The sequence below is a fragment of the Bufo bufo genome, chromosome 7, assembly GCF_905171765.1.
Source record: "Bufo bufo chromosome 7, aBufBuf1.1, whole genome shotgun sequence".
NCBI lineage: Eukaryota > Metazoa > Chordata > Amphibia > Anura > Bufonidae > Bufo > Bufo bufo.
The window spans coordinates 22,143,901-22,169,746 of record NC_053395.1 but is presented as its reverse complement, the minus strand read 5'-3'; the positions used below and the strand labels follow the sequence as shown (position 1 = coordinate 22,169,746).

Below are 25,846 nucleotides of genomic sequence, written 5' to 3'. Positions count from 1 at the left end.
CAGTTCCATTGGCAGCCATACATGCCCACGCCATGACACCACCACCACCATGCTTCACTGATGAGGTGGTATGCTTAGGATCATGAGCATGTCCTTTCCTTCTCCATACTCTTCTCTTCCCATCACTCTGGTACAAGTTGATCTTGGTCTCATCTGTCCATAGGATGTTGTTCCAGAACCGTGAAGGCTTTTTTAGATGTCGTTTGGTAAACTCTAATCTGGCCTTCCTGTTTTTGAGGCTCACCAATGGTTTCCATCTTGTGGTGAACCCTCTGTATTCACTCTGGTGAAGTCTTCTCTTGATTTTTGACTTTGACACACATACACCTACCTCCTGGAGAATGTTCTTGATCTGGCCAACTGTTGTGAAGGGTGTTTTCTTCACCAGGGAAAGAATTCTTCGGTCATCCACCACATTTGTTTTCCGTGGTCTTCCGGGTCTTTTGGTGTTGCTGAGCTCACCGGTGCGTTCCTTCTTTTTAAGAATGTTCCAAACAGTTGTTTTGGCCAGGCCTAATGTTTTTGCTATCTCTCTGATGGGTTTGTTGTGTTTTTTCAGCCTAATGACGGCTTGCTTCACTGATAGTGACAGCTCTTTGGATCTCATCTTGAGAGTTGACAGCAACAGATTCCAAATGCAAATAGCAGACTGGAAATGACCTCTGGACCTTGTATCTGCTCATTGTAATTGGGATAATGAGGGAATAACACACACCTGGCCATGGAACAGCTGAGAAGCCAATTGTCCCATTACTTTTGGTCCCTTAACAAGTGGGAGGCACATATGCAAACTGTTGTAATTCCTGCACCGTTCACCTGATTTGGATGTAAATCCCCTCAAATTAAAGCTGACAGTCTGCAGGTAAAGCACATCTTGTTTGTTTCATTTCAAATCCATTGTGGTCGTGTATAGAGCCAGAAATGATAGAATTTTGTTGATGTCCCAATATATATATGGCTGTATATATTATCTGTCTGTCTATCTATCTATCTAATATATCAGTCTCATATCTATCTATCTATCTATCTATCTATCTATCTATCTATCTATCTATCTATCTATCTATTATCTATCTATCTATCTATCTATCTATCTATCTATCTATCTCATATCTATCTATCTATCTGTCTATCTCAAATCTATCTATCATCTCCTATCTAATATATCAGTCTCATATCTATCTATCCATCTCATATCTATCTATCTATAGTGATGGAGGACGAACATCTGCCCGGGACAGTTGGCGAACGCGATCGCGCAAATGCGATCAAATGTTCGAGAACCGCAAGTTCGCGGCGGGTCTCATTCATTTTAATGGCAGGCGAACCTGAAAAACCTTCAGCTCATTTTTGCAGCCAATAAATACTTACTAGAAGTGCACAAATAGTCCCACAGAATGGACACTGACATACCAGATGTATTATTCGAATTTGCGATCTCCATTCATTATTTTTTTCAATGCGAAATATCGGAAATATTTCGCATTATTTTTTCCAATACCGTTTGTCACTGTGTGTAGCAGAGGGAACGCAGCAAAACAGCAAACAAATGCTGCAGTACCCAAATACCCTATCACACCCCGCTTCTATCAGTTTTTTTGGGGGGCGACTGGTATATCACAGCAGTTTATAATTAGTTTTTCTAATAGCGTTTGTCCCTCTGTATAGCTGCGGTATCGCAGCAGAACCGCACACAACTGCTGCACAATACAAATGCACTATAATATACTTTCTATGTTAGAAAGTATATTATAAGTATATCACACCCCTCTATATCACACCCCTCTATATCACACCCCTCTATATCACACCCCTCTATATCACACCCCTCCATATCACACCCCTCTATATCACACCCCTCCATATCACACCTATACCAGTCATTAAAAGGACTTTTGTGGCCCTATTAGCTAGCGTTTGGTGTCCCTAACCGCCTGTCCCTGCTCCACACAGCAACCTCTCCCTACACTGACAAAAGACAGAATGTAAAATGGCGGCCAGATCGGGTCTATTTATAAGGTAGGGGGTGTGTCCATGTGCCGAAACGTCTCAATTGGCTGTCCTGTACCACCTGATGGACGTGTCATGGGTCAAAGTTCTTCACAATGTAAAAGAATATGGCGGGCGCGAATATCGCCATATGTTCGCATGTTCGGCGAATCGCGAACGAGCAAAGTTCGCCGCGAACCGACTGCAGGGCGAACCACAAGGCCATCACTATCTATCTATCTATCTATCTATCTATCTATCTATCTATCTATCTATCTATCTATCTATCTATCTATCTCGACTGCTCTTGGCCTTGCTGACCGGCAGTGTCTTATAAAGGGGATGGATGATTTCTTGGAAGCTGTTTCCGATCCCCTGACGGGCACTTTTTGCAATTTATGTCGTGCCCGGCCTCCAGCTCGCGCCCATTAGACCCCAGTGACGGAAATTATCTCTACATCTTTTATCTCTTCCCCATCCGTATACAAGACGTCTCGTCTTTGTTTTATTCCTAAAAGGCGTCTCCCCTCCCCCTGCAATTAACATGAAGAATAACCCATATTGTAACAATTTATGTAAGATGTAACCATATTTCACCGGACGCGCCCGCAGCGCAGATTCTAGACGATAATTAATACCGTAGCACCTACAAATCTCCTTTTTAATGTTTTCCTTAAAGATAGAGAATTTTTATGGCGCTTTCCAGCAGCCAGAGGCGATAATTCTCGGCCCTTGTTAGATTCCTAGAAGGGTGAGCAGCGCGGCTCCAATTTGTGACCTTTACAGCAGAAAAACCAAGATTTTAGAAGTTTATGTAACAAAAAACTTCCACAGAAAATTGCCATTTCTTCTTGGGTTAGGGTAAGGTTTAATTTATTCTCATGTATCGTGTTCCCCTTTAAATGTTATTCTACACTTTACATACAGTTATTGTAATGTAATATATACATGGTCTGAATCAATGGGTGCTGCAGAGTGAGTGGTGTGAATTTTAGGAAGGGATGGACTTGCCCTTTAAGACTCCTCCATTGTCTTCTTAAGTGTACTGTCTCTTTAAGGATGTTTTCTATTATATCCGGAAGCTTTTTTTTATTTTATTTTTTGCATTGAGTATTGAAGATGCAAACGCACTCCACATCCAAACCACAGAGATTTTGGGATGTGAAGAGCTTCTTTCCTTCCTTCCTCTGTGGTTTTACGCCATGACAGAATCAAACATTTCATCCGCCTCATTCTCCGTTTTCCATGAAGTGGGGGGGGGGCTAGGCTAACATTGACATGATTTGTATGGTACCCTGTTGCTTTTTTCTTAAAGGCATTGCCCAGAATTTGAAACACATGGCTCCTTTTTTTCTATTCCCACAAACATTCATTTACTGTGACTGGAATTGCAGCTCCGCTCCGCTCCATAGAAGTGAATGGGGCTAAGCTGCAATACCACACACGACCTGTGGACAGATGTGGCGCTGTTTTTGGAAGAAATCAGCCATGTTTTTTTTTTTATCTTGGACAACCCATTTTCCACTCTCTTTTGTAAATGAAGCCTAATCATTGTGTAATGAACAGTTCTTTAACTTTTTAATAGACTTTGTCTCAGTTCTTCAGCATTTTAAGATCTCTGATTGCTGTCAATGTCTGACAAGACGGATCCGTCCTGACACACAATCTAAGTCGACGGGGATGAATCCGTTTTCTCTGAAACAATAGAAAACGGATCCGTCATGGCTATAGAAGACATTATACAACCGGATCCGTTCATGACGGATGCGTGGGGTTGTATAATGGTAAGGGAAGCGTTTTGCAGATCCATGACGGATCCGCAAAAAACACTAATGTGAAAGTAGCCTAAGTTTGTTACTGTGTATCAGAGCAGTTGAAATGGATCTGGCTGTAGTCTAGACTATTGAATTTATATAGGATTATTTAGAATGGGAACAATTGTAGCAAACCCTCAGCTGTGAGGTGTGTGACTATGTAGCTTTGTACCAATTTACTGACAGCAAGTAGAGATTTTCAAAATAGTAATTGAATGATACCTCACTTTATACAAGGCACATGATGACATCATTAGTGGACGCCTGGTTATTAGTGTTCATTGAGCATGCTCGGCCGAACACCAGTTGCGCGATGCTCGAGTCAGTGTATTTAAATGTAATTTAACATCTATTTCTGAAAAGTTTATGCTGGGATTTGAACTCCCAACACCTTGTACATTAGAGGCAGGGGCGTTGCTAGGGTCTGAAAACATCCGGGGCACAAGCCCACTGTATCACGCCCCTGTGAAGCCACGCCCCGACCCCATGAAGCCATGCCCCCTTAACAATAGTTATTAACCCCTTTCAGCAGTCCCCTCTTCAGTGAATGGAGGACTGCTGAAAGGGGTTAATAACTACTGTGAAGGGCCTAGCCATCAGGCTTGGCCTCAGGGGTGCTGACAGGCTTGGCCTCAGGGGTGCTGACAGGCTTGGCCTCAGGGGTGCTGACAGGCTTGGCCTCAGGGGTGCTGGCTGGCTTGGCCTCAGGGGTGCTGACAGGCTTTGCCTAAGGGGTGCTGGCTGGCTTGGCCGGGCAGAAGGAGTGTGGGAGACTGTGAGGCCTTTTTTTTCCAAGCTGCTCCGGAAAAACAAAAAATTCATTACACCTCAGGTCAGACCACCAATCAGACCCCCAATGTTAATCAGACCTCAGCTGACAGCCCCAATAAGATCCCCAATGTTAATAAGACCCCAATAAGACCTCAGATCACACCTCAGCTCAGACCCCAATATGAATGACCCCCAATCAGACCTCATATCAGCCCCCAGTAGCCTCATATCAGCCCCCAGTAGCCTCATAGCAGCCCCCAGTAGCCTCATAGCAGCCCCCAGTAGTCTTATAGCAACCCCCAGTATCCTTATAGCAGCCCCCAGTAGCCATATATCAGCCCCCAGTAGCCTCTCACCAGCCCCCAGTGCCTCTCACCAGCTCCCAGTGCCTCTCCATATAATAAAATCATTGGTGGGCAGTGCTCCATCCCCCCAGTATTAAAATCATTGGTGGGCAGTGCGCCCCCCCCCCCCGAACTCCCCCCCCATCATTGGTGGCAGCGGCAGTTCCGATCGGAGTCCCAGCAGTGTAATGCTGGGGCTCCGATCAGGTACCATGGCAGCCAGGACGCTACTGAAGTCCTGTCTGCCATGGTCAGTTAGTCAGCAGCATACTTACATGCGCTGTGGCCGCCTGGCGCTCCTTCTTCTTGTAACTCACAGGTCTGTGAGGTGCATTACTTATACTTATAGCAATGCACCGCACAGACCTTTGACGAGTTACAAGAAGAAGAAGAAGAAGCGCATGTAAGTATGCTGCTGACTAACTGACCATGGCAGACAGGACTTCAGTAGCGCGGGGATGCCTGGGGTTCTCCCATTGACTTCCATTGTGCTCGGTAGAACACCCGAGCATCGCAAAGTGTTGAAGTGTTGCACACGAGCACTTTGGTGCTCAATCAACACTACTGGTTATATCAGGGGCAGGGGCCGCACCGCCAATTAGGCAAAGTGAGGCAATGGCCCCAGGCGGTGCGGCCCTGGTGACTAGTGGGGGGTGGCAGCAGCAGGGCACAGGGAGATAAGCGCTTCCATTGTGGAAGAGCTCATCTCCATAGTCCTCTGTATCGCCGTCCTCAGGACAGCGATACAGATAGATGTGCTGCGGCAGGGGAGGGAGAGGCATCTCCCTTCCCCGTGACTCTGATAGGCTGCAGGCACTAGGCATGCAGCCTATCAGAGGCCGATGCAGGCGGCGCGATGACGTCATCGCGCCGCCTGACCGTAGAGCGCGGGACACAGGCCGGAAGAGGCCTGCATCGCATCGCTGCCAGCCTGATGGAGGTAAGTTTCAGTGTTTTTTTTTTTTATATGGTACTACTTACTGGCACATTATTTGTGGCACTTTTTACTGGCACGTTATTGGGGGCACTGTGGGGGCTTCTACTGAGGCCACAAAGAAGGGGTATTTTATATGGGGGACTCTGTATAGGGGCATTTTATACTGGGGCACATTATGGTGAGTACTATAGGGAAGGGGAGAGAGGAGTACTATGAGGCATTTACTGGGGGCACTATATAGCGGTATATGAGGCACATTATGGGGATATTAGCTCAACTGGGGGCATTAAAAGGTGGTATTTTTTGCACTGGCACATGATAAGGAGAAATATTATTCCTTGGGGCATTATGATGGGCTTTACTACTACTGGGGGTCTATGGGGATGTTGGGGATATAAAGCAAATGCTTTATATAAAAGAAAGAATCAAAGGAAAAATTTCAAAGGGAATTGATCCTAGAGGTGGACATATAAAACATCTCAAAAATAATTTGTTGCTAATTTAATTATGTTGTGCAATCAGTAAATCATGGTACAAGCGTCTATGCAAAAATATAAATAATTTATTATACAATAACGCAGAATACAATCAAATATGAAATAACACGCAGTGATATGCAGTACCCAAAATCTGTCACTAGATTGCTCTAACACAGGGGCGTAGCTAGAAATGCATGGGCCCCATAGCAAAAATAATTGTATGCCCCCCCCCCCCAGTGTCATCCACAGACCCCCCTCCCCTAAACAGTGCCATCCACAGATCCCCCTCCCCTAAACAGTGCCATCCACAGATCCCCATCCCCTAAACAGTGCCATCCACAGATCCCCCTCCCCTAAACAATGCCATCCACAGATCCCCCTCCCCTAAACAGTGCCATCCACAGATCCCCCTCCCCTAAACAGTGCCATCCACAGATCCCCCTCCCCTAAACAGTGCCATCCACAGATCCCCATCCCCTAAACAGTGCCATCCACAGATCCCCATCCCCTAAACAGTGCCATCCACAGATCCCCCTCCCCTAAACAGTGCCATCCACAGATCCCCCTCCCCTAAACAGTGCCATCCACAGATCCCCCTCCCCTAAACAGTGCCATCCACAGATCCCTCTCTCCAAAACAGTGCCATCCACAGATCCCCCTCCCCTAAACAGTGCCATCCACAGATCCCCCTCCCCTAAATAGTGCCATCCACAGATCCCTCTCCCCTAAACAGTGCCATCCACAGATCCCCCTCCCCTAAACAGTGCCATCCACAGATCCCCCTCCCCTAAACAGTGCCATCCACAGATCCCCCTCCCCTAAACAGTGCCATCTACAGATCCCCCTCCCCTAAATAGTGCCATCCACAGATCCCCCTCCCCTAAACAGTGCCATCCACAGATCCCCCTCCCCTAAATAGTGCCATCCACAGATCCCTCTCCCCTAAACAGTGCCATCCACAGATCCCCCTCCCCTAAACAGTGCCACCCACAGATCCCCTTCCCCTAAACAGTGCCATCCACAGATCCCCCTCCCCTAAACAGTGCCATCTACAGATCCCCCTCCCCTAAATAGTGCCATCCACAGATCCCCCTCCCCTAAACAGTGCCATCCACAGATCCCCCTCCCCTAAACAGTGCCATCCACAGATCCCCCTCCCCTAAACAGTGCCATCCACAGATCCCCCTCCCCTAAACAGTGCCATCCACAGATCCCCCTCCCCTAAACAGTGCCATCCACAGATCCCCCGGCCCCCTCCCCTAAACAGTGCCATCCACAGGTCCCCCTCCCCTAAACAGTGCCATCCACAGATCCCCCTCCCCTAAATAGTGCCATCCACAGATCCCCCTCCCCTAAATAGTGCCATCCACAGATCCCTCTCCCCTAAACAGTTCCATCCACAGATCCCCCTCCCCTAAACAGTGCCATCCACAGATCCCCTCCCCTAAATAGTGCCATCCACAGATCCCCCTCGGCCCCTCCCCTAAATAGTGCCATCCACAGATCTCCCTCCCCTAAACAGTGCCATCCACAGATCCCCGTCCCCTAAATAGTGCCATCCACAGATCCCCCTCCCCGACGCTCACAGGAGCACATTTATAAACTAATTAGTAACTTGAACTTTAATCATTGACATTGCTGAATGCTGATCTCTTTACTTGCATAGGATATCTTACTCTGTCTTGCTCTGGTAACGGTACAGCAGGCAGTGCGGGCGGCGCTCACTCACTGACGTCACGCACCTGCGCCGCCTAGCGGGAGGAGCAGGCGCGTGACGTCAGTGAGTGAGCGCCGCCCGCACTGCCTGCTGTACCGTTACCAGAGCTAAGACAGAGTAAGATATCCAATGCAAGTAAAGAGATCAGCATTCAGCAATGTCAATGATTAAAGTTCAAGTTACTAATTAGTTTATAAATGTGCTCCTGTGAGCGGCGTGGCCATGTATATTCTAACCCCCAGGCAAGCGTCCCTGTCACCATGGAAACGCCTGGGGGTTAGAATATACCATCGGATTTGAGTTTTCACGCTCTCACTGAGAGCGTGAAAACTCAGATCCGATGGTATATTCTAACCCCCAGGCAAGCGTCTCCGTCACCATGGGAACGCCTGGGGGTTAGAATATGATCAGATCTTCCTTACTCAGTGGCCTGGCTGGAGCCTCCCCAGCCTCTGTGTCGGCCCGGCCCTGCGTGCGCCCTGCTCCAGTCCAGTCCTGACTCCTCCCCAGCCAAGCCTGAGCCGCGGACTGCCCGCGCCCCGCCCACTACACTAGTGTAGTGGGCGGGTGGTCCGCGGCTCGGGCCTGGCTGCCTGTTTGTAGTGTGTGTGTGTAAAAAATAAAAATCAACAGAAGGCCGCCCGGACGGGCCCCCAGTGGCTTAGGGCCCCATAGCCACTGCTATGGTTGCTATGGCGATCCCTACGCCACTGCTCTAACACGACTACCAGCGTTCCATAACACCTCTCAAAAATAAAAATGTAATACAAGTGTCCCAATGACAATTATGAGATATAACTCTCAATAGTGATAAGGACAGATACGAACCCTTGCTCTGCTCAAACTATGACCAATCTCGGATATCGGGTAGTATTGCTGCATAAGTCATAAATTATCAAGCCTGATATGACTATGGAGTGAATATTCCAATTAGAGATTCTCTCTGATATCAATATTAGATCTTTTATTCAGTAATATGCATCTTTACTGAATAGTGATAATATTGATGTAGTACATCTAACATTACACATCCGCAATAAAGCGGAAAGTTTCTAAATATCAGGCCAATTAATTAAATCGATACTACACATAATAAAGTTATACGTTCCCGAGAATGCAGTTGATATGCAGAGTCTAAGGGAAGTCAGCTCTAAGGCCCGTTCTGATCATTGGGATTTTTCTCCTAGGGTCTCTCCTTTCTTTGTTTCTCTGTGTTTCCTGCTGCTCCCTGTTGTCATTTTTTCCCCTTCACATGTGTGTGGTTTATGATCACAAACTTATCAGTTAGACACACCTTCCTAACTGGAAGTTTTCCAATCATTGTCGGTTAGGCGTGTACATATGATAATGACTGTGATGTTACTGTATCACCCAGAATGCATTTCAGCTGTTGGTGCAATGTTACCTATTCATACCTAGGTGGCACTATTGCATAAGCTATTAGCATCATCCCTATTAAGGGTTAACTGTCCAGGTCTGATTTCTCTTACATTCTATATACATAATATCTGGAATCCTAAATCAGAGCTAAGGGATTATCTTTGACACATAAACCAATTAAGGCATAGACTTTGTAGTACCATTTAGACTTTTCCCATACTCTCAAAGTTACGTACCGATAAGAATATAATGGACCTTGTACTCTCACAGACATGTGTGTCTCCTCTGTTACTCCAACAGTTGATTGCTTATTAGTTAAAATAATACTATCTTACTAACCAAATTTTACACTTAAAATATTTCTCACCATGCTTTAGGATTGTATTGTTCCTAGTGAGAAATATATATAAGATAACAGATGCATTGACGTCCTTCATAATATTCAACAATATAGTACAATACAAATGTCCTATTGATTATCTTATACTAAAACTTAATGTTCATTATACATATACATATACATCACAGATTTTCTGCTTCATCAATAGACTTTAAACCATTGGGATAATTAGTACCAGAAGCATCTAGAAAATATCCTTATCTCAGTCATAAATCTATAAGGAGACAAGAATGACTCTTCTCAGACTGGTACATCTACAGAGAATAAATTGTATGAACTGTGTCCTTTCCATGATCCTATTTCGGCCTATTTTAAAATACATACACAATGGTGAATATAACACAATAGGGCTTATTATATATCAGATCCACTATAATTAGGATATTTTGATATAAATGTGGTACACCTATGAAAAGGCACAACAGGGAACATGATTACTAGTATGGGCACTATGGGAGCATTATTAATTCTGTGGCACAGTGGGGACATGTTGGGGGCACTGTAGGTGCACTATTACTACCATGTGTGCTCTAGCAGAGAATTATTCCTATTGGTGGGACTTTTGGGAGCACTATTACTGTGGGGGCACCTTGGCACAGTATCAGCTTACCACAATTATTTTGGGGGGACGTTATGTTTACACTATTAGTGTCAGGGGCACTATTTGCTGGGCGCAGTTATTTTAGGGCACTGTGTGCCAATAATTATTGAAGGGCACTATCTGCATGCTACTACTATTAACAGAGGGTTTATCTGTTTCTGCAGTATAGTATTGGGGAGCACAGCGGCACAGTATTGGGGGTGGTAGGATGATTTGTCCAGAAGATGGGAGGAGGATGGAAAAGTAGGAAACTAAGATTTTGTTTGTCAAACTGGTCTGGTCTGAAAGTCTGAAAGGAGAAGATGAGGAAAGAGAACATCTACATCAAAGATGACATCACTGGATGTAAGAGGTATAGGGCGCTGTATTATCCTGTATGTAGGGGTGGATGGAGGGGTTAGTAGTACAGTACTATCTGCACATTGTAAAAAAATAAATAAAAAACCTGCAAAATACTATGTATTTGTGTCAGAAGTTGTGCTTTTTTAATTTTTAGAATAATGATACAGCCATTTTATTTAATACTTTTGTGCTGATTCTTTTTTCTTCTCTATATTAAGGGACACTATAGTCACCAGAACCACAACAGCTAAACGTAGTAGTTCTCGTGTCTATAGCATGTCTTCGCAAGCTTTTTAATGTAAACAGAAAAAACTGCCAAGGAACACCTCTAGTGGCCACTCATCATTGAGTTCACTACTCAGCGAGGTGTGTGAATTTTTTGTGTGTGTGTGTTGTGGTGGAGGGCGTGATTGCCTGCTAGGGTGTGTAAATTCTTGCCCAGGGTCCAATCAATATTAAAGACAGCCCTGCTTACACAGATATATATACACTGCAGGAGTCCGAGACCACCCACTGGACTCCTGAACAGCACATGCCTTAGTTACATAGATATACTGTACAATCCTGGAGTCCGAGACCACCCACTGGACTCCTGAACAGCACATCCCTTAGGGCTCTTTCACACTTGCGTTATTGTCTTCCGGCATAGAGTTCCGTCGTCGGGGCTCTATGCCGGAAGAATCCTGATCAGGATTATCCTAATGCATTCTGAATGGACAGTAATCCGTTCAGGATACATCAGGATGTCTTCAGTTCCGGTACGGAACGTTTGTTGGCCGGAGAAAATACCGCAGCATGCTGCGCTTTTTGCTCCGGCCAAAAATCCGGAACACTTGCTGCAAGGCCGGATCCGGAATTAATGCCCATTGGAAGGCATTGATCCGGATCCGGCCTTAAGCTAAACGTCGTTTCGGCGCATTGCTGGAGCCGACATTTAGCTTTTTCAGAGTGGTTACCATGGCTGCCGGGGACGCTAAAGTCCTGACAGCCATGGTAAAGTGTAGCGGGGAGCGGGGGAGCAGCATACTTACCGTCCGTGCGGCTCCCCGGGCGCTCCAGAGTGACGTCAGGGCGCCCCAAGCGCATGGCTCATGTGATCGCATGGATCACGTCATCCATGCGCATGGGGCGCTCTGACGTCATTCTGGAGCGCCCCGGGAGCCGCACGGACTGTAAGTATACCGCTCCCCGCTCCTACTATGGCAACCAGGACTTTAATAGCGTTCTGGGTGCCATAGTAACACTGAAAGCATTTGGAAGACGGTTCCGTCTTCAAATGCTTTCAGTACACTTGCGTTTTTCCGGATCCGGCAGGCACCTCCGGCAACGGAAGTGCATGCCGGATCCCAACAACGCAAGTGTGAAAGAGGCCTTAGTTACATAGATATACTGTACAATCCAGGAGTCCGAGACCACCCACTGGACTCCTGAACAGCACATCCCTTAGTTACATAGATATACTGTACAATCCTGGAGTCCGAGACCACCCACTGGACTCCTGAACAGCACATCCCTTAGTTACATAGATATACTGTACAATCCCGGAGTCCGAGACCACCCACTGGACTCCTGAACAGCACATCCCTTAGTTACATAGATATACTGCACAATCCTGGAGTCCGAGACCACCCACTGGACTCCTGAACAGCACATCCCTTAGTTACATAGATATACTGTACAATCCCGGAGTCCGAGACCACCCACTGGACTCCTGAACAGCACATCCCTTAGCTACATAGATATACTGTACAATCCTGGAGTCCGAGACCACCCACTGGACTCCTGAACAGCACATCCCTTAGTTACATAAATATACTGTACAATCCTGGAGTCCGAGACCACCCACTGGACTCCTGAACAGCACATCCCTTAGTTACATAGATATACTGTACAATCCTGGAGTCCGAGACCACCCACTGGACTCCTGAACAGCACATCCCTTAGTTACATAGATATACTGTACAATCCCGGAGTCCGAGACCACCCACTGGACTCCTGAACAGCACATCCCTTAGTTACATAGATATACTGTACAATCCTGGAGTCCGAGACCACCCACTGGACTCCTGAACAGCACATCCCTTAGTTACATAGATATACTGTACAATCCTGGAGTCCGAGACCACCCACTGGACTCCTGAACAGCACACCCCTTAGTTACATAGATATACTGTACAATCCTGGAGTCCGAGACCACCCACTGGACTCCTGAACAGCACATCCCTTAGTTACATAGATATACTGTACAATCCAGGAGTCCGAGACCACCCACTGGACTCCTGAACAGCACATCCCTTAGTTACATAGATATACTGTACAATCCTGGAGTCCGAGACCACCCACTGGACTCCTGAACAGCACATCCCTTAGTTACATAGATATACTGTACAATCCTGGAGTCCGAGACCACCCACTGGACTCCTGAACAGCACATCCCTTAGTTACATAGATATACTGTACAATCCTGGAGTCCGAGACCACCCACTGGACTCCTGAACAGCACATCCCTTAGTTACATAGATATACTGTACAATCCTGGAGTCCGAGACCACCCACTGGACTCCTGAAAAGCACATCCCTTAGTTACATAGATATACTGTACAATCCTGGAGTCCGAGACCACCCACTGGACTCCTGAACAGCACATCCCTTAGTTACATAGATATACTGTACAATCCCGGAGTCCGAGACCACCCACTGGACTCCTGAACAGCACATCCCTTAGTTACATAGATATACTGTACAATCCTGGAGTCCGAGACCACCCACTGGACTCCTGAACAGCACATCCCTTAGTTACATAGATATACTGTACAATCCCGGAGTCCGAGACCACCCACTGGACTCCTGAACAGCACATCCCTTAGTTACATAGATATACTGTACAATCCAGGAGTCCGAGACCACCCACTGGACTCCTGAACAGCACATCCTTTAGTTACATAGATATACTGTACAATCCTGGAGTCCGAGACCACCCACTGGACTCCTGAACAGCACACCCCTTAGTTACATAGATATACTCTACAATCCTGGAGTCCGAGACCACCCACTGGACTCCTGAACAGCACATCCCTTAGTTACATAGATATACTGTACAATCCTGGAGACTTTTTTCCAGAAACTTTCATCGCCTTATCGTTTTAGCTGCAGGATTTGCATTGTTATTTTAGACTGGTGGCTGCTTTCTGCCGCCATATTGATGTGTACAGTGAATATAGATGACAGCATTACAGAGAATGCTCAATGTGAGGCCCAGCTCCTCCGGGCGACTGTGCGGGATCCAGAATTAGAAATGTAGATTGCGCTGAAGACGAGGAGCCCGAGAAGAGACATCTGCGCTGCATTAGTGGCATCTCTCCCTGGTGCCGTGCTGCATCAATCTGCCTCCCAGACACACAGAGAAGCGAAACATCAGCTGTGGTTATACACAGCTCAGAGTTACTGTAACTAGACTGCACCTTGTATTTATTGAGGAGAGCACCTGCCAGCAGGATCAACCCTATAAAACCAGACATACTTTCTGGTAGGGTTCACCCTGCTGATTAAAATTATACCTGTCGTGTGAAAATCGGTTGCAGTATTCCAGAGGGGGGGGAGGGACTTTTATTTTTTGTGCAAATCAGGGTTTCAGTGCACAGGTATTATTTCAATCAGCAGGATCAACTGCATCTATGTCTTGATTCTGCTGACAAGTGTTCTTTAAAGGGAGTTTCTGTCTGCCTGAAGCCACCACTAGAGGGAGCTCACTGTATACAAACATTTACAGCTTCCATTAAGTTCAAGAATAAATCTTTAGTTATCTTAAAGTTGTATTCCCATCTCATAAAGTGATCGCTAGAAACAATGTGTGTGTGTGTGTGTGTGTGTGTGCGGGGGTTGTCCCCCCAATATCAGGAATGAAGGGGTTGCATGGCTGAATCAGGGTTGCGGGGCCCTCACTGTGCTTCCCCGGCCGTGCAGGGAAATGCAGCTGGACCCAGTCGTTGGAATGAAGCTGTGCCGCAGTGTGTGGCCAGAGCACTGACTCAGCGGAGCAGCCCCCTCAGTCCCACAGGTTGGACCCCCCCTGTCCTAGAAATATACCATCACTTGAGATGGAGTGCCCCTCTAAGCTCGCAGCAATCTTATCTCGAGGCCGTACGGATTGAATCTTGCAGGACGTGGCCACTGATGTATCTCACGGAGGTGGAAGCCGTTTAGTTAGGTGATAATGAATTTTCTGTCTTGGGAGGCGAGTGGAGTGGAACGGGGTTTATTCTAATTCCTTTCACACGCCTTTTTCACACACTATTTGTTATCTGCAGACTATGATATTTGCATGGTGTTAATTGCTTTTTTTCATGCATTTGGATTGGAAAACTTTCATGAACGTTCAAACTGATTCAGTTCTAGGTCACGTCCCGCTAGAGGGTGAAGTCTTCACACAACGAGGCCTGGGAGGGACAACGCCATTAACATCTCAGACTTTGAAAATTAGGAAGGGCGTGTAAACTTTTATGGGTCATTTTCAGAACGTCTCCATGGAGATATTCTTAGTTCATTACCCTGTGTCCTACAGATACCCTCCAGTTGTGGCAAATACGCCAATGCGGCACTAAAGTTATGGGGCTGTTCCTCATAAGTTTGATCATTGGCGGCCTCTTGGGTCTATCATCTTTGAGATTCTGAGTTAGGGAAATCGACCATAAGATTCAAGGAAATTTGGATCACGCAGTGGCTACATTATTACAGGAATTGGTGGTTGACCCAACTTGTAGAGCACCACCAAGAGTATATACTCACAGGTCAATAGATATCTAAGGATGTTACCGTAGGGTATGTCTACTTGGTTGGGCCACAGGATTTGAATTTAATTGGCATTTTATGGTTGAGCACCTTCGAGGAATTGGTGGTTGATCCAGCTCATAGACTCCCCACCAAAGATATCTACTCAGAGGCCAGCAGATATCTAAGAGTGGAATTTATCCATAATATAAATATCTCAGGGTAGGCCTACTTGGTCAGGCCAGTAGGGACTTCAAGTGAGACAAATATCCATAACGAGCACATGGAAGGCAGTTTAGTTGACATTTGATGGTTGAGCACCTTGGCTGCTTTATTGGAAGGATTAGTTCTGTAGTTGACCCAGCTCATAGACCACCAGGTCAGTAGATGTTTACATCCATTATGATTATAAGGTATGCCTACTTGGTCAAGCCAGTAGTGACTTCCAGTGGGCCAGACATCTTTATCAAACACAATTTATTTGACCTTTGATGGTTGTGCGTCTTCGCTTCTTTGTTCCATTAATTGTTGGTTGACCTAGTTTATAGTCCACAGTCAATTGTGTCCACTCATAGATCAGTGGAATTTATCCATAGAAGTATCGCAAGGTATGTCCACTTGATCAGGCCAATAGGGACTTCTAGTCTGCAAAAGATCCCTACTGAATACAGAGAATTCAGTTTAGATGACTTTGATGGTCGAGAACCTTAGCTGCTTCATTTCAAAGATTAGTGGTTGACTCAGCTCATAAGCCACCACTATCTAGGTCTGTAGATATTTACAGATGGAATTATCCATTATAGTAGTATTATAGGGTATGCCTACTTGGTCAATGCAGTAGGGACTTATGGAATATGGAATATATGGAATTCAGTTTAGTTGGCCTTAAATGGTTCTGTGGCTAGGCTGCTTCATTCCAGAAATTGGTGACTGACCTAGTTCATAGACCATCACCAATGGTCTCATACGCCAATAGAAATCTAAGAGTGGAATTCGTTCCTAAAACAAGTGTCACAGGGTATGTCCATTTGAATGGACCAATAAGGAATTCTATTGGACCAGAAATCCCTACTAAATGCATAGAATAGCCATTATTGAAAAATGTTGCCGAGAAGAGCCATCAACCAACCATCGTCTTGGGCTTACCTCAACTAACCTCGACTAACTGGCACGTGGTTATTGAACAGTTTATCCTCCACAAGTGGTGGATCATAACACTATAGGATGGGAAAGACTGTCCCACTTATCTCTATAAATATGGAAAAGGCCAATGTTGCAGATTCCATTGACCGACGAGTCCACGGGGGCTTCCCTCTTTGTGGAACCCAGAGCATCCACAAAGATCACCTCTACAGTACATGATGTAATTTTCTTAAAGGGGTTTTCCAGGTTTCTCATATTGATGACCTATCCTCAGGGTAGGCCATTTATATCTGATCGGTTAGGGTCCGACACCCCATACCCTCACCGATCAGCTATTCCCTGCAGCCTCCGGTTCTGTAGCTAGGCCTTTCATTGGAACAGGAAGCACAACGCCGTCCAAAGTGTAGTGGCCATTCTGGGTTACTGCAGATCAGCTACTAATAAAGTGAATGGGAGCTCAGCTGCAGTAACCCAGCACGGCCACTACACTTTGGACGGCGTTGTACTTCCTGTTCCAGCACCGATCAGATACTAAAGTCAGGAGCCTGGAAAACCTCTTTATAAGAAAACTCAGTGATTAAAATTTACATAGAGCGTTCACGTGAACTAACAAGGTGCAATATGTCCGTCCAATATCCATCCATATTGATGTTGCGTGTTCCTAGCACATTGCAATCATTTCTGTGAGCGTAGCAACAATAAAGTTTAATTAACAAGTAATTAAGTTGATGAGCCGTGGCAGCGCGGAGATCTGTAATAATCGTGTTATTGACATTTTAGGCAGAAAAAAATCTTTTATCACAGCGCCGGATGTGGGAAGCTTTGAGTTTGAAATGCGCTGGCTCATTTTGTAATAGCACATTGACCTCTAATGACCGCAAGTAAAAAGAGCAGAGATGCGGTTTACTGTTTCTGACTGGAGCGATATAGAGATATAATTATACTGCTAACCTATTGGTCCCAAGAGCTTGCAATCAAATCTGCTTTAATTCAGCAAATCACTTCCATGTATAAATCACTGAGCCGGTCTCTTCTGCCATTAATGGAAAAATTACCCAGGGTAAATCTGTGGCTGCCTGCAGCAACCACTAGGGGGAGCTCAGAAGCTGATTGCATATAGATATATATACAGCCACCACTAGGGGGAGCTCAGGAGCTGACTGCATACAGATATATTCAGCCACCACTAGGGGGAGCTCAGGAGCTTACTGCATACAGATATATACAGCCACCACTAGAGGGTGCTCAGGAGCTGACTGCATACAGATATATACAGCCACCACTAGGGGGAGCTCAGGAGCTTACTGCATACAGATATATACAGCCACTACTAGGGGGAGCTCAGGAGCTTACTGTATACAGATATATACAGCCACTACTAGGGGGAGCTCAGGAGCTGACTGCATACAGATATATACAGCCACTACTAGGGGGAGCTCAGGAGATTACTGCATACAGATATATACAGCCACCACTAGGGGGAGCTCAGGAGCTGACTGCATACAGATATATTCAGCCACCACTAGGGGGAGCTCAGGAGCTGACTGCATACAGATATATTCAGCCACCACTAGGGGGAGCTCAGGAGCTTACTGCATACAGATATATACAGCCACCACTAGAGGGTGCTCAGGAGCTGACTGCATACAAATATATACAGCCACCACTAGGGGGAGCTCAGGAGCTTACTGCATACAGATATATACAGCCACTACTAGGGGGAGCTCAGGAGCTTACTGTATACAGATATATACAGCCACTACTAGGGGGAGCTCAGGAGCTGACTGCATACAGATATATACAGCCACTACTAGGGGGAGCTCAGGAGATTACTGCATACAGATATATACAGCCACCACTAGGGGGAGCTCAGGAGCTGACTGCATACAGATATATTCAGCCACCACTAGGGGGAGCTCAGGAGCTTACTGCATACAGATATATACAGCCACCACTAGAGGGTGCTCAGGAGCTGACTGCATACAGATATATACAGCCACCACTAGGGGGAGCTCAGGAGCTTACTGCATACAGATATATACAGCCACTACTAGGGGGAGCTCAGGAGCTGACTGCATACAGATATATACAGCCACTACTAGGAGGAGCTCAGGAGCTTACTGCATACAGATATATACAGCCACCACTAGGGAGAGCTCAGGAGCTGACTGCATACAGATATATACAGCCACCACTAGGGGAGCTCAGGAGCTGACTGCATACAGTTTACATAGATCTCAATAATGACACAGTATGCGGTCATCTCTTGAGCTCCCCCTAGGGGTGACTGCTGGCAGACATCATTTTATCACATACCTCTGTCTATGCAGGGTATTTGGAGCTATGTGTCAAAGAAACTGACCTTTGACTGCAATGAAGATAAATTAGGAAATTAATCGGCGTAGAATGTTGGACCTAAAAACGGGGTTAAAAGTTGGACTAAAAATGTACAACTTCCCATTGTCAAAACCTACCAAAAAAAAAACTTACTAAATTTAGTTCTCCATTCACATCTAAAGCTAATTTCGCACGTCTGCTGGTTTGCTGTTACCAGAGAGCACTGCATTGTGGGAGCTCAGATGACAGTCACCATCATGTGATCAGTGTAGGAGGGGCCGCAGCTCATCAGTGGAGAGGAGAAGTGGTAAGGACTGGTGATGATGTCACCATCATGTGATCGGTGCAGGGGAAGCAGAGTTCAGCAGTGGAGAGGAGAAGTGGTAAGGACCTGTGATGTCACCGTCATGTGTTCAGTGCAGGGGGGGCAAAGTTTAGCAGTGGAGAAGTGATAAAGGTCTGTGGTGATGTCACCATCATGTGATCAGGGAGGGGGGGTCCAGCACTGGAGAGGAGAAGTGGTAAGGACCTGTGATGTCACCGTCATGTGTTCAGTGCAGGGGGGGCAAAGTTTAGCAGTGGAGAAGTGGTAAGGACTGGTGATGATGTCACCATCATGTGATCAGGGAGGGGGGGGTCCAGCAGTGGAGAGGATAAGTGGTAAGGACCTGTGATGTCACCGTCATGTGTTCAGTGCAGGGGGGGCAAAGTTTAGCAGTGGAGAAGTGATAAAGGTCTGTGGTGATGTCACCATCATGTGATCAGGGAGGGGGGGTCCAGCACTGGAGAGGAGAAGTGGTAAGGACCTGTGATGTCACCGTCATGTGTTCAGTGCAGGGGGGGCAAAGTTTAGCAGTGGAGAAGTGGTAAGGACTGGTGATGATGTCACCATCATGTGATCAGGGAGGGGGGGGTCCAGCACTGGAGAGGAGAAGTGGTAAGGACCTGTGATGTCACCGTCATGTGTTCAGTGCAGGGGGGGCAAAGTTTAGCAGTGGAGAAGTGGTAAGGACTGGTGATGATGTCACCATCATGTGATCAGGGAGGGGGGGGGTCCAGCAGTGGAGAGGATAAGTGGTAAGGACCTGTGATGTCACCGTCATGTGTTCAGTGCAGGGGATGGGGGGGGGGGGCAAAGTTTAGCAGTGGATAAGTGATAAAGGTCTGTGGTGATGTCACCATCATGTGATCAGGGAGGGGGGGGTCCAGCACTGGAGAGGAGAAGTGGTAAGGACCTGTGATGTCACCGTCATGTGTTCAGTGCAGGGGGGGCAAAGTTTAGCAGTGGAGAAGTGGTAAAGGTCTGTGGTGATGTCACCATCATGTGATTAGGGAGGGGGGGTCCAGCAGTAATGAGGAGAAGTGGTAAGGACTTGTGATGTCACTATCATGGGATCAGTGCAGGAGGGGGTTAAGTTTAGCAGTGGAGAAGTAGTGAGCCTGAAAACCTTGGAACTTGTAGTCCTCCCCCATTATACTCCCCATCTCTGAATTCTTCCCTGATATCCCATAATAACAGCCTGGACATGCTGAGAGTTGTAGTCCTCTACTCATATATCTCATCCCTGTAATTTCCCCTCAGCAGGTACGTCGCCATAGGGGATACTGAGGTAGCGGACACAGGTCCGGGTGCCCAAAGGGGCCCTTCTGCTGCATAAGACGACACCCATGGCACATGGAAAGTGGGGGGCCCTGTAACATCATTTGTATTGTTCCCCAGGAGCTTCAAGAAACGTCTCTGGCCCTTGGGGTAGGGGAGATGGCTTCCCCATAGTCACAGAGTCAGTTTGGTGCCCTGTATCTACAGTAAAATCACCCCCCGACACCCAGAACCTGGGGCAATGACCCCATAGCTACTCCCTTGGTGGTGGAGCAGAGAATGCAAAACTGACCACCCCTGTGGGCACTCCAAGACACTTGGCACTTTTTAGCCCCTTTGGGTCTGAGGAACAGCTGCCCTCAGTATTTTTTCAGCAGGCACCAATACTTTTTCAACAGTTTTTTTTTTTATGCGCATTTTGTGGGCGAAACAGTTAAATTGAAGCGATTGTGTGACCAATAAAAAAATAATAATCATCCGCCTGCCCTCCATACAATACAGAAGCTTTCTGCTAATATCATCAAGGCCTTCGCAGCGCAGGAAAGCAGGATTATGGCAACTGAACTTTAATTGATATTGCACTGTTACCATGGCGACCAAGGCCTGCGCAGGACCTAAGCCTCGCACACAGTAAACAGATGGAGGGAGATGAAACGGCAGATGATCAATTCCCTGATGTTACCTACAGATGTGAGAACTGTAACAATCCAAATTTATGTGGGATAGACCGCGGCAGCGGCGATTATTCCCACAAACATACATGTGCACGCCCGTTCGGCTCTGTGTATGTACGGCCGCTCAGTCACCTTAAGCTGGGATGACGCAGCAACATGTGTCACGCAACGGGAAGATCGCGATGTCGCATTGCGTCTAATGGGATTACGTCCTTACGTGTCCCAAAATTGTCAAGATTGTCCTGAATTTCTAGAGACAATCCCATAAAATTTGGATTGGCCCCACCCCAAAATAAGCAGGCCCTGTGGAGGCACTGTCCAGAAGTGAGTGTTGCTGGGTGGGTTTGAGCATAGCTGCCACCTGATCCGAATTTAAAGGGACTGTCCCTAGTTTCCACACTAATTCGGGCTAATGTAAGTCCCGAAAATAAATGGGCATTCCCGGTTGTGTTTGGGGCATTCCTCTGGGGCGGAGCTTAACATGCCCTGAATTTACCAACTAAAATGTTAATAAGTATGCGTTTGGGAAATGTCTTAAAGGGGTATTCCAGTTTTAATGGTTACATTTATTTATGTAGAGAATAGGATGTTGATCAATTTTCTAATATACAAATATTTAGAATTTTGCTAAAAAGCTTTATTAACAACATCACCTAGAGACAGGCAGCTATTTTACACCATCACCTAGAGACAGGCAGCTATTTTACACCATCACCTAGAGACAGGCAGCTTTTTTACACCATCACCTAGAGACAGGCAGCTATTTTACAACATCACCTAGAGACAGGCTGCTATTTTACAACATCACCTAGAGACAGGCTGCTATTTTACAACCTCAACTAGAGACAGGCTGCTATTTTACAACCTCAACTAGAGACAGGCAGCTATTTTACAACATCACCTAGAGACAGGCAGCTATTTTACATCACCTAGAGACAGGCAGCTATTTTACATCACCTAGAGACAGGCAGCTATTTTACATCACCTAGAGACAGGCAGCTATTTTACAACATCACATAGAGACAGGCAGCTATTTTACAACCTCAACTAGAGACAGGCAGCTATTTTACAACATCACCTAGAGACAGGCTGCTATTTTACAACCTCAACTAGAGACAGGCTGCTATTTTACAACCTCAACTAGAGACAGGCTGCTATTTTACAACCTCAACTAGAGACAGGCTGCTATTTTACAAGATCACCTAGACACAGGCACCTATTTTACAACATCACCTCGAGACAGGCAGCTATTTTACAACATCACCTAGAGACAGGCAGCTATTTTACAATCTCAACTAGAGACAGGCAGCTATTTTACAACATCACCTAGAGACAGGCACCTATTTTACAACATCACCTAGAGACAGGCAGCTATTTTACAACCTCAATTAGAGACAGGCAGCTATTTTACAACATCACCTAGAGATTAGCAGCTATTTTACAACATCACCTAGAGACAGGCTGCTATTTTACAACATGACCTGGAGACAGGCAGCTATTTTACAACATGACCTGGAGACAGGCAGCTATTTTACAAAATGACCTAGAGACAGGCAGCTACAAAATTTCCCAGGGGCATGCAACTTCATCTTGCTTGCAATATGGCTGAAAACACAAATCTAAAATAGTAGCAAAAACATCCATCGTAAACGATGCCAGCAGATTGCCCCCTAACAAGCGGAGCCTGTATGATGCCTCTACCCCTCTACAACCATAGAAATCAATGATACAATTTTGACTGCCAGCAGTCCACCACTAGGGGGAGTTCACTACATACATATTTATAGACCTCCCATTGAAATTAATGGAAGCAGCATAACATGCAGCTAGCTCCCCCTAGTGTCAGGGGCTTTATTGGCAGATGTATGGATTCATCTTTCTGAAGCGTGGAGTCATAATTAGAACAGACATCGCGTATGATTGGAGCCGCCAGGCCGAGTTCTGTTCTGTCAGGCAGCACTCGTGTCTCCCGACTTCCTTCCTCTGTTCTTCTGTAAATGATTATTCACCAGATGGAAAACGGATGTGGATGATGATAACGATGAGAGTAGTCACATCAAACACTCATTTATCTAATATTACTGAGGTCTGGGCTGCATTCTACACGTGGGGTGAAGTAGGGAATAATTCTGTGTCTTCTGTCGCTAACCCCTGGAGCTTACAATCTAATTCTTTTACGATCTACGATCACACTTGTGTTGTCAATTACATTCATAACGGCAGTTTTGCAGGATTTACTTGCCTTCCAATGCAGCATTTTAGTAATTACACCGTAAAAAGTCTAAATAAATAAAAATGTGCAAAGCGGAAACTGTCAAAAAGCAGGTTAAAAGATAATTTTTTTGTATGATTATCATTATGTTGTTATTAGCCAAAGCCATAGGACATGGTGATGTATACCTGAGCAACCAGCATTCACCTATGACCGTACACAGCATGGGTTACTCACCTAAACCACCCGAAAAAAATCAGATCATGCCCTCGGCGTATACAGCTTCAGGGCATTAAGGGGTTAATGAACACATCATACCAACACCCCAATCACAGTAGGACACCAATATGTGTTCAATGTACTATATGTAAAGCCAAGTTATAGGAACATCAGATCCATCAACAGCTGCTTGCTGACGGTTTTCTAAGAAATAAAGCCTAAAAAAATAAATGAAGATGGCAAAAAATAGCTAATATATATTATAAACCTGCTGGAATTTACATTTGCTAACTACAGAGCCAATGTTAATGAAAGGTGGAGTGGCCCTTTAAGTTTGCAGAATATATGAAACATGAGGCAAGAGGAAGTCATTCTGTGGAGGCGCTCTGTCCGTCCTCCTGTCTCTAGGTGTTCAGTCCAATTGGTCTGTTCCTTTAATCCCAGTGAATCCCAGGCCTCGGTTTATGATCCCGCGTTCTGGAATCGCTCAAATTCTCCAGAAACAGAAAAGACAGAAACTTGGAATAAAGAAAAAACATCAACATAACACAAAATACAAGCGCCGGTCGTCAGATAATAGATAGATAGATAGATATGAGATAGATAGATAGATATGAGATAGATAGATAGATAGATAGATAGATAATAGATAGATAGGAGATAGATAGATAGATAGATATCTCCATCTATCTCATATATCTATCTTCTATCTATCTATTTATCTATCTCCTATCCATCTATCTATCTCATATCTATCTATCTATTTATCTATCTATCTCATATATCTATCATCTATCTATCTATCTATCTATCTATCTATCTATCTATCTATCTATCTATCTATCTATTTATCTATCTATCTATCTATTTATCTATCTCATATATCTATCATCTATCTATCCTCATTATCTCACTTTTCCGCGCTGTTATTTATTCCGCTGACGATCATCACTCTGTGGATTTCTCTTCTCTCTCCGGAGTCCACCACTTTTTCCACCTGTATTTTCCATACGTATCTCTGTCCTGACATGTCTTCTGTGATAATTTGCTCAATTAGCAGCCTCTGCCCCGTCACATGAGACCTCGTCATGGACGTCACTGGTGACCATTATGGGGCGGAAAAAACTTCACTCTGGAAAAGCTGGGTGGCAGCAATAAACAGCCTTGGAGGGCAGCAGTCGCCCAGCTTCCCCTGGCTGTAGTCACCATACACATATGAACCGTGTCTGCTGCTGTAGGACTTGGCTGATTTCCCAGCGGTGGTTTTGGCTGTTACTGAAGAAGGTCCGAGATGTAAGACTGAAACGTCGTATCTACATTACACCTCTGGGGATTGCAATACAATAAATTATAAGTAACACATTGTCTGCTGAGGCCAAGTCTATATTCTGAATTACACATGGAGAAAGTACATCCTGCAGCGCTCTATACCCTTATTATATGTTTCTGTGGTGTATTATACTACATTTTTTCCACCATTTCTCTCAGCTTTCCTTAACTCTTTCCTCTCCACGTGGTTTGAGCACGTCAGCATGCTGGTCATTTTGCTGAACTGTGTCACCCTCGGGATGTTCCAGCCCTGTGAAGACGTGGAGTGTTTGTCAGAGAGATGCACAATCCTTGAGGTAAGATTCTGTATTATACTCCAGAGCTGCACTCACTATTCTGCTGGTGGAGTCACTGTGTACATACATTACATTACTTATCCTGTACTGATCCTGAGTTACATCCTGTATTATACTCCAGAGCTGCACTCACTATTCTGCTGGTGCAGTCACTGTGTACATACATTACATTACTTATCCTGTACTGATCCTGAGTTACATCCTGTAATATACTCCAGAGCTGCACTCACTATTCTGCTGGTGCAGTCACTGTATACATACATTACTTATTCTGTACTGATCCTGAGTTACATCCTGTATTATACTCCAGAGCTGCACTCACTATTCTGCTGGTGCAGTCACTGTGCACATACATTACATTACTTATCCTGTACTGATCCTGAGTTACATCCTGTATTATACTCCAGAGCTGCACTCACTATTCTGCTGGTGCAGTCACTGTGTACATACATTACTTATCCTGTACTGATCCTGAGTTACATCCTGTATTATACT

At 45.6% G+C, this 25,846-nt stretch overlaps 1 protein-coding gene across 3 annotated transcripts in view; it reads left to right on the top strand.

Annotated features, from left to right (window-relative positions):
* The window catches only part of CACNA1H (calcium voltage-gated channel subunit alpha1 H), a 382,070-nt gene that overhangs the window by 176,191 nt on the left and 180,033 nt on the right, over positions 1 to 25,846 (top strand). For all 3 annotated transcript variants that reach the window (XM_040439279.1, XM_040439277.1, XM_040439276.1), the window contains exon 3: positions 25,240 to 25,351. In XM_040439279.1, coding sequence (XP_040295213.1) covers positions 25,240 to 25,351 — 112 coding nt within the window. The remainder of the gene's footprint in view (positions 1 to 25,239; positions 25,352 to 25,846) is intronic.